Source organism: Onychomys torridus, chromosome 7, assembly GCF_903995425.1.
Source record: "Onychomys torridus chromosome 7, mOncTor1.1, whole genome shotgun sequence".
Taxonomy (NCBI): Eukaryota; Metazoa; Chordata; class Mammalia; order Rodentia; family Cricetidae; genus Onychomys; species Onychomys torridus.
The window spans coordinates 59,942,446-59,951,964 of NC_050449.1; the positions used below are offsets into that span (position 1 = coordinate 59,942,446).

Consider the following 9,519-nt stretch of genomic DNA (forward strand, 5'->3'; position numbering starts at 1 on the left):
CAGGTATTATTCTAGGACCTGAGGGTACAGCCTCAGAGATAGTTTCTGCTCCTACAGAGTTCATGTCTTGCTAGGCTGTGTTTTTTTGGTTTTTGGTTTTTTTTTTTGGTTTTTCGAGACAGGGTTTCTCTGTAGCTTTGGAGGCTGTCCTGGAACTCACTCTGTAGACCAGGCTGGCCTCGAACTCACAGAGATCCACCTGCCTCTGCCTCCTGAGTGCTGGGATTACAGGTGTGCGCCACCACCACCCAGCTCAGGTGAGGCATTTTAAGAGGAAAAGAGGGAATGGTAGGTTGACAGTGAAAAGGAATGCTATTTCAGTTAATGTGGTCAGGGAGGGACTCTTGAGTTGTGGCCTCTGAGCAGAGACCTGAATGAAGAGAAGTGATGAGCTAAGCAAAAGTGTGAAGAGTTTGTTGTCCATAGAAGTGAATCCCTTCACCATCATAACCTTGGATATCATATGAAAGAATAAACATATATGTGATAAATTTTAAGAATATGCAAGACTGAATGTAATAACTTTAAAATCTAAGAATAAAATTTGAATTTTAAAGTGTTAAGGCTCAAATGCTTATAAACTGACTTAGTTAGGTATAACTACAGTTAGGTTAAGTTGATCAGGTTTTTGTTGTTTGTTTTTGCTTTTTGGTGTGTGTGTGGCTATGTGTGTGGCTACGTGCGCGCATGCGCGTTTGTGTTTGAAATGGTCTCACTGTATATCTCTGGCTGTCCTGGAATTCTCTGTATAGACCAGGCTGGCCTTGAATTCACAGTGATATACAGGCTTTATCTATCTATCTATCTATCTATCTATCTATCTATTTATTTTCGTGAGAGGGAAGGAGGGCGAGGGAAGGATGGGGGAGAGAGAGAGAGAGAGAGAGAGAGAGATTGATAGATAGAGAGAGATAGATAGACAGAGAGGGAGGTTCATGTTTCCATTATTGCCCAATATAACCTAACAAATGTATTTAAAATTCACTAAAAATGCTACTTATTATATTTACATATTCTAAACCTTTCCTCCCACCAAGTAAAATGCAAAGCTTTTGATAAATAAAATATTTCATTAAAACAGTCACATTCAAATCAGAAGCATTTAACTTTTCATCTACTGTATGTTTTGTATTTGTAAACTGAACTGTAAATATTGCATCACTTCATTAATTTTCTTTTTAAAATTTTTTTCATTTAAAAAGTAATGTTACAGATAAGTATGTAAAGATTTTAGATGACAGAATATGAAAATTTGAACCTCATAATGCTAAATAAAAATAAAAACATGTAGTGCTTTGTTGGGATACAGAGTGATGACATAGGTCTATAATCTTAAATTGTGGTTAAAACCTAGAGCTTTAGGTTATAATCTAAATACAAAAGTCTTCAGGTAATAGCTGTGGGAAGCACTTAAGCTCTATGTGTTTTCTTAGTCACTATTACACCTTTTACTTGGAAATCTGTTTTTCTCATTGTATTTTTCTTTTTTCATACTTTAAGAGTTTGCTCCTTTCAAATCTGAAATAGTGCTCATCTACTCATCTTAATATTCCTATGAAAAGTCACTCAATTCCTCTTATAAGTTATGCATTTTGTATTCCTTTTGTTAACAAAGAGGGGGGAAGATATTATTAGACACCATGATTATGTAATTATATACTTGCCATGGTGTATTTCCTTCTAGAACAAAATTAGTAAGAGACCTCTTCACCTTTCCCTTAGAAGGAAAGGAGCACCCTAGGACTTTAGACTGTTCTCCACAATGTCTGTTTGTTATCCTAGAAATGCACGTCAGCTAGAGCAGGTTTAGGAAGGAAGCTGACAAAAAATTTCCCTTCAGAACTGGGAGGGGGAAATAGAGGAGAGAGAGAGAGAGAGAGAGAGAGAGAGAGAGAGAGAGAGAGAGAGAGGGAGGGAGGGAGGAGAGAGAATGAGAATGAGACTATGTGTTGAAACTACACAGCATGGGTTTCTAACTTTTATAAGTTTCTAATTGTAAGAAGTGTTCTACACCACATGATTTAGTCTGGCTTAGTCGGTGAGATCAGGTACTGTATGGTACCATAAATTTATCTTGCATGTATAGGTGTGTATATATGTGTAGGGGGTTAGTTAGTCTTCCTTAAAGCTGCAAATCAGAGGCATAGATTTGCCAGGGACCTGGAACTAGGCTGCAGGAGAGCTTGGCTTGATGTATGGGGGAGACAGGCAGCTAGAAGATCTGTGATCTAAGAACATTGTTGAGTTTCATTGCCTCCTCTCCTTACCCCTGCACCGTGTGCTCGGGATTACTGCAGGATCTATTTTTTTTTTTTTTTCTTTTTTTCTTTTTACTGCAGGATCTAATACGTGCTGGGCATAAGTCTGCTTATATATTCACAAACTGATTTGATACTTAAATTGGCTCTATAAACTCAAGGAATCCTTATAGTAAAAAAAATATATATATATATATATATATATATATATATATATATATATATGACTTTGTAATAATGTGTTTTGTTCTTTATTTAATAATATTTTACTCCGTGCCTTTCAGCTTCTTTGATTCACTGCTCCTCACTACTTGGAGTAAGGAGGAAGTGAACTAATTTTAGTGCCTGTTTTCTATCAGGTGCTTTGCATATTCTTTTTCAATTGTCATGTTAATCTGTGAGGTAAGATATTATTTACCTTAATCTTGAAGGTGTAAAGCAACTGTGTTAGCCTGGATTTATACATCTATTGAGCATTATAATATAACAGACTCCTGGGCCATGTACTGTGTTAAGCAATTCTTACACCTTTGAGTCTATCTTTGAAACCCATATTTTTTCCTGACTGCATTATATACTTTTTAACCTGCATCTGTCAAGTTGTTAAACTTTTCCCACAAATGACTCCCTTACAGTAGCTGTAAAATGTAACAGATTAACTTTATTGCTGGCTTTCTAATTTTTGTCTACTTGTCCTGTCATTCCTGGACAAATAGCAGGTGTACCTAGTCAGAAATCACTTCTCCTTCTCCCCAATGCCGCATACCTAAGAAGGAGTCAAATATCCTTCTTAGTCAAGGATACCACTGGAAAGTAGATTACTGTCTTCAAGAGTCTGCATTTGTCCTGAAGATGAGTCCTGTGTTTTATTTATATGGCTTTCTCACTGTTTAATGAGGCAGTTAGGGATTGGTGCTTAATTGATCATTTGACTCAATAGGTTTTGCTAACACTTTTAGTTGGTTTCATGACCTAATATTAGGATTTGGTAACAATACACCTAAACTTATAAACAGTTTTTCAAATAGATTTTTGTAGAGTATTGCTTTTTAACATGTATGTCTGCTTCCTTTCCATATCGTACCTTGCAATGTTTAATTACAGGGTTCGTCTGCTGATCGGAGCCAGTGGAGAGAACCAACTAGAACATCTGAAGGCTTATGTTCACTCTATGAGGCAGCATTATGTCTGTTTGAAGAGGTATGTAATCTTCATAGCTTTGCATTAAAAATGACTTTGTTATAAAATGTTATAGTGTAATCTCTAGAAAAGCTCTAAAGGAAAAATGGTGCCAGTGGTTGCCTCTGGAGAGTGGAACTCAGTGTTTAGTCGAAAGAGATACTTTTCAGGGTATCTCCTTCATTTAAGTTTTGGATCATGTACTGGTAACTTCTGTAAAAGTAAAACAGATTCAGGAAGACATATGGACAATTCTGTGCCTGAATGAATTGTTCTAAAATAAATATTCTTCTAATCAGTACCCAGGCTTAAAAAAAGAAAAAATAGAATTTAAAACTGCTGAGATTACTCAGAGGCTAAAGTCACTTACCGCCAAATCTGACAACTTGAGTGTAATCTCCAGGTACCACATGGTAGAAATAAGAAACACTCCCTCAGGTTGCTCTCTGGCCTCTACATGAGTGTCATAATGCATGCCAACATGCACACACTGGCGCACTAAAAACGCACAAGTCCTTTCACATTCTGGTCTTTAACTTGTTTTCTCCTCCACAACAGAAGCACTATGTTGACTTTTTTTTGTGTGTGTGTGGGGGGGAGGTTTTCAGGACAGGGTTTCTCTGTGTAGTTTTGCACCTTTCCTGGAACTCACTTTGTCAATCAGGCTGGCCTCGAACTCACAGAGATCCACCTGCCTCTGCTTCCAGAGTGCTGGGATTAAAAGGCGTGCGCCGCCGCCGCCGCCTGGCTTTCATCTTCATTTTTAATGTTAAACATTCTTACTTCATTCTTTTAAAAATTTTAAAATAGTATTTTTTATTCTTTGAGAATAAATAAATAAGGTGTACTTTGATCATATTTCTCCCTCCCCCAACTCCTTCTAGATCTACCCACTTACCCCTCCCTTTCCTACCCACCTCAGCCAGAGGTCGGATTTCATGCCCACCTGTCCTCTTTATCAAGGATTTTTGTCTGACTTGTGTTGGGCAAATCTTATGCATGCTGTCACAGTCCCTGTGAGTTCATACGTGTAACTGTCCTGTTTTGTTCAGAAAACACTTTTCATTGAAGTGACTCAGCCAGCACCTCTGGTTCTTACAGTCTTCCTATCTTCCCTTCAGTGAAGACTCCGAACCTTGGCTGGAGAGGTGTGATATGTCAGTCCTATTTCGAGCCAAGCACCTCGGTTTCTTGCCGTTTTCACATGAGCATTTTTAATTCAGATTTGTTTCACTCATTGTTTGATTTTCTTAATCCCTTTTGGCTTGGGGTAGGTCACAACTTTCTGTTGGGGTGTGTTTTTTGGTCATGTTTTTATTAGGGGCTGGTATTCCACCCCTTCTTCCCTTCCTCTATCCTCTTTTTGTTCCCTTTTCCTTCACCTCCCCCCCTCCCCGTCTACCCTCTTCTCCCCCATCGACCCCTTTCTCTTCCACTGGGTCCTCTCACCCTGTGTTTCTTCGTTTTGTGTTTGGAGACAGGGTCTATGACCCAGGCTGACTCCAAACTCCTTATCCTCTTGTCTTAGTCTCTTGGGCTTTGGGATTACAGCCAGGCATCACTATGACCACACTGATCAAGTTTATCAGTACATTCTTCATATTTACCTTCATGGGAAATTAGTTTTCCTGAACTTTAGAATGGATTGGGATTCGAGGTAGCAGTCTTTCCCGATTCTTGTACCATGTTTAAAACAGTGGTGTTTTCCCAGTCTTCTCGTTCACTTCCATCTTCTTTCTCCATCTTTTCTCTGTTGTCCCTATCCCATGTACCTTCAGTCTACTCCAGTAGTTTCCCCTCAGCACTGGGCTCTGTCCTGGGAGGGAGTCCTGGCTGGTTAATTATTTTATTTTATTTTTATTACAATATCTAGATGAACCCAGGACATTTATAACTTAGTTTTCAGGGGTTGGGGATTTAACTCAGTGGTAGAGCGCTTGCTAGCTTGCAAGGCCTTTGGGTTTGGTCCTCAGCTCCGGAAAATAAAACAAAACAAAAACAAAAAAACCTCTTAGTTTTCTGCAGCCCTTGGTCTTGTTTGCTGTGTAAAGGGCAGGACTTTTCAAAGGTTTAACTAGTTTTCCCAGATTGGCCTATTGTTCTTCCTAATGTACCCAACTGACTGTTGTAGGCTTCTTGTTCTGCTGTCTGCCAGGCCCGCTGTCACTTCCTCCTGTGTGCATGGTATACTGTGTGCATATTTGGTGGTGCTTTGTGATCACCTACTTTTAGTTCATGGTTCTTGGAGTCACACATAATTTATTATGAGTGTTAAATAGGGGCTTCACTTTTTCTTTGCAGATTTGGAAGTGTTTAGAGAATCAGGTTGCTGCTGGTTCTGTTATCTGGTTTTTATAGAATCTTGCTTATCAACCGCCTTCCAGCTTTACTTTAAAAATGTGTTTTTAAACCTCATGAATATTTTTTCCAGTTTTCTTTTACCCCCGCTTCCCTTTTTTATTTTTTATTTTTTGAGAAAGTGAGGAAGGACTTCATCACAGTGGTAGATTTATAAATGACCAACTCTACCTCCTTTTGTCTTCAGTGAAATTCTAGGTCCTCTATTAGAAACCAGCAATTACATGTCCTCAGAATTGACCCTTGTTCACTAGGAAAGCCTTGTCAAACATACTTACTCTATTGTATTATATTTAAAGGTTCTGAGGGAAACTTTTCTCTCCCTTCCCATTTAATATGCTGATAAACACATATTAGCTCTTTAAGATTTTTCTTTGTTTTATTTATTTAAAAACCCTTAAACAAATAAATTGACAATAATTACAGTCATAGTTTTAATGTGTATTTTTTATTTATTTAAGAAAATTTTTTAATGCATTTTACATACCAACCACAGATCCCTCTCTCATCCCTCCTCCCACTCCATCCTAGCCGCCTCCCCCACTCTCCCCCATACCCGCCCACCCATCCAATCCACCCTTCCATCCCTTCTTCCAAAAGGGTAAGGCCTCCCATGGTGAGTCAACAAAACCTGGTACATTCAGTTGAGGCAGGACCAAGCCCCTCCTCCCTTCATCAAGGCTGAGCTAGGCATCCTACCATAGGTAATGGGCTCCAGAAAGCCAGCTCATGAACCAAGGATAGATAATATGTTTATTGTATTGAGTCTATGTGCATTAGTAAAAAATCAATTGGGCAAAATTTAGTTGATATCAGAAAATATAGAAAGCAATTAGAGGGGTTAATTTTAGCTCTACTGATAGAAGATGTGAAGTTAAAATAATGGCATTTCTCTTTCTTGCAGCATCAATTTGCAAGATACTTTAAACCTTAATTACAGTATTGGCATGTTTGTAGTGAGACTGATACTCTGATATATTCCTTGGTTGGGGCAGTCAGAAGGTTACCTTGGGTCCTATGCTTTGGTTGAGGAGCTTACTTTGTAAAAAAGCATTGCAAATAAGCTGTGAGTTAGTTTTTATATACATTTGTGTATCACGTTGTTGTAGGCTATCACTGTTTTCAGGATAGTCCTCCATTTATGCACTACTGGTGACCAAATACTATGGAACCATTGTAGAAGGCAAGTTGGTATAGAATGTTCCAAGAATCATAAGGTAGTCTTTTTTGTGTGTATAATCCCATTTCTGAGATTCCCTATTAAGGAAGTTAACAAAATACAGTTATATACTCTTTTTTGAGACAAGGTCTCCAAGGTCTCATTTAGTAGCTCCGGCTGTCCTGGAACTCAGCATGTAGACCAGGCTGACCTTAAACTCACAGAGATCTGCCTGATATTGCCTCCCGATTAAAGGTGTCCATCACCATGCCTGGCCCAGTTTCAGATTCTTAAAAATGGTCTACATAACAAAGTTAAAGGATTTAAATGACCATTAGAGGAAAGTGGTCCGTGTGATTTTAACATTAGATGGATTATTGTCTATTCAAGCGTGAAGAGTAGGCAGAAAGTTTTGTATGAACGTCTCGAGTCATGACTGTGTTAAAGAATGTGTATATGAAAAAGGTGACATTGTGTCAAGGTGATTTATCAGTGGCATTTTTTTTCTCCTACTTTGTCTTTATAAACTTTGATTTTTCTGTAAAGTGTATGTGATAATACTTTTATTTAAGAAGGCTTGATTGTATATTTTCCTCTTCCCATTTTAGTGATTTATTCTGTGCTAGTAAATATTCTAGCTATCTGTATTTAAAGCTGGGTATGATGTTAGATGTGAGTAGCTTAGAGTATTAGAAGTTAAGACAATAATTTCAGAGAATATGTAAAACTAGACTAATAACATATTGGTTATTTTGTATATTTAAATTTTTAATAGGTTTGTAGAATGGCTTCTGACTACTCAAGAACATGTGCTAGCCCAGACAGCATTCAGACTGGTGATGCTCCCATTGTCTCTGAGACCTGTGAAGTATATGTCTGGGGCAGCAATAGCAGCCATCAGTTGGTAGAAGGCACACAGGAGAAAATACTACAGCCGAAACTGGCTCCCAGTTTCTCTGATGCTCAGACCGTAAGTTCTCTGTATTCCTTGTGAACTGATAGATAATGGGGTGGGTGTGTATGTATGCTTCTGTGCTTGAAGTAAGGTTGAGTATAATTTTCAGTGAGTAAAAATCTTGATGGAAGCTGGGCGTGGTGTGCATGCTTTTAGTTCCAGCACTTGGGAGGCAGAGGCAGGTGGATCTCTCTGAGTTTGAAGCCAGCCTGGGCTACAAAGTGAGTTCCAGGACAGCCAACGCTATTACACAGAGAAATCTTGTCTTTAAAAACCAAAAGAAAAAGAAAAAAAAGAAAAACTTGATTGAGCATTTATCTATGTTATTTCTATACCACATCAGTTCTTCATTTTAACAGAAAAATACATTTTTTCATCTTTCATATCTTTGATACTATTTCTACATTCAAAATATTAAATTGAGACCTAGTTTTTGAAAAAGTCTAGTGAGGCAGAGTTTGGTGGTAAACACCTTTAATGCTACTACTCAGGAGACAGAGTCACATAATGAATTCCAGGCCAACTAGCACTACTAAGTGAGACCTTGTTTCAAAATATCCAAATCCTAAACATACATACATACATACATGCATACATACATAAAGAAAGCTAATGAATGGCATCAGGTTTTATTATTATATTCAACACACATAATACTTAACAAGAACTGGATTTTTCCTTTTTTCAGATTGATATTTCATTGTCTTATGATCACTTTTTTCCCCCTTTTATATTTGTAGTCCAGTGTAAAGCTTTATGTTGTATTTTCATTAAATTGTATTTTTTTCCTTATGAGTATAGAATATGTGAACATACATTTTTATGTGAATGATTCTTGTTTTAATAGACTTACGGAATTTGTAGGATTTTTTTCCCTTCTCCAATTGTAAGAGTAGGATATAATTTTTACTTTGTTTTTTCATCTTTTAGATTTTTTGGGGGGGATTTGATTTGCTTAATTTTATGTGTGTGGATGTTTTGCATACTTGTCTCTCTCAAAACATTTTCTAACTTAAGTTTCTGTTGTTTTTTCGTAGATTGAAGCTGGACAGTATTGCACTTTTGTCATTTCTACGGATGGCTCTGTCAGAGCTTGTGGGAAAGGCAGCTATGGGAGACTGGGCCTTGGAGATTCCAATAATCAGTCTACTTTAAAAAAGTTAACTTTTGAGCCTCACCGGTCCATTAAAAAAGTTTCATCATCTAAAGGCTCTGATGGTCACACTTTAGCTTTTACTACAGAAGGTGAAGTCTTCAGCTGGGGAGATGGTGATTATGGAAAATTGGGACATGGAAATAGTTCAACCCAGAAATACCCCAAGCTTATCCAGGGCCCACTGCAGGGAAAGGTATGTGCTCTCTTGTGGGTTTAAAAAGAATCAGATACAATAGTGTAGTAATTGACAATATTGGTTGAGTTTTGATACATTTTTTTCTGAGTCACCTTTTGTCTACCACTCTATCTTATCTTTTTGTGTATCTGTTTTATAGGTTATAGAATGCATTTACATGTGTCATTCAATTTTAGTTCTTTTTAATTTCAACTTTAGTTCTTTACATGTGTAGGGGGCATGTGAGATCAACCTTGGGTGTTGTTTCTAGGGCAGCAT

General features: G+C 37.7%; 1 protein-coding gene across 11 annotated transcripts in view; it reads left to right on the forward strand.

Annotated features, from left to right (window-relative positions):
• Positions 1–9,519, forward strand: part of Herc1 (HECT and RLD domain containing E3 ubiquitin protein ligase family member 1) — a 162,602-nt gene that overhangs the window by 26,640 nt on the left and 126,443 nt on the right. For all 11 annotated transcript variants that reach the window (XM_036192321.1, XM_036192314.1, XM_036192311.1 and 8 more), the window contains 3 exons: positions 3,363–3,458; positions 7,730–7,924; positions 8,947–9,258. In XM_036192321.1, coding sequence (XP_036048214.1) covers positions 3,363–3,458; positions 7,730–7,924; positions 8,947–9,258 — 603 coding nt within the window. The remainder of the gene's footprint in view (positions 1–3,362; positions 3,459–7,729; positions 7,925–8,946; positions 9,259–9,519) is intronic.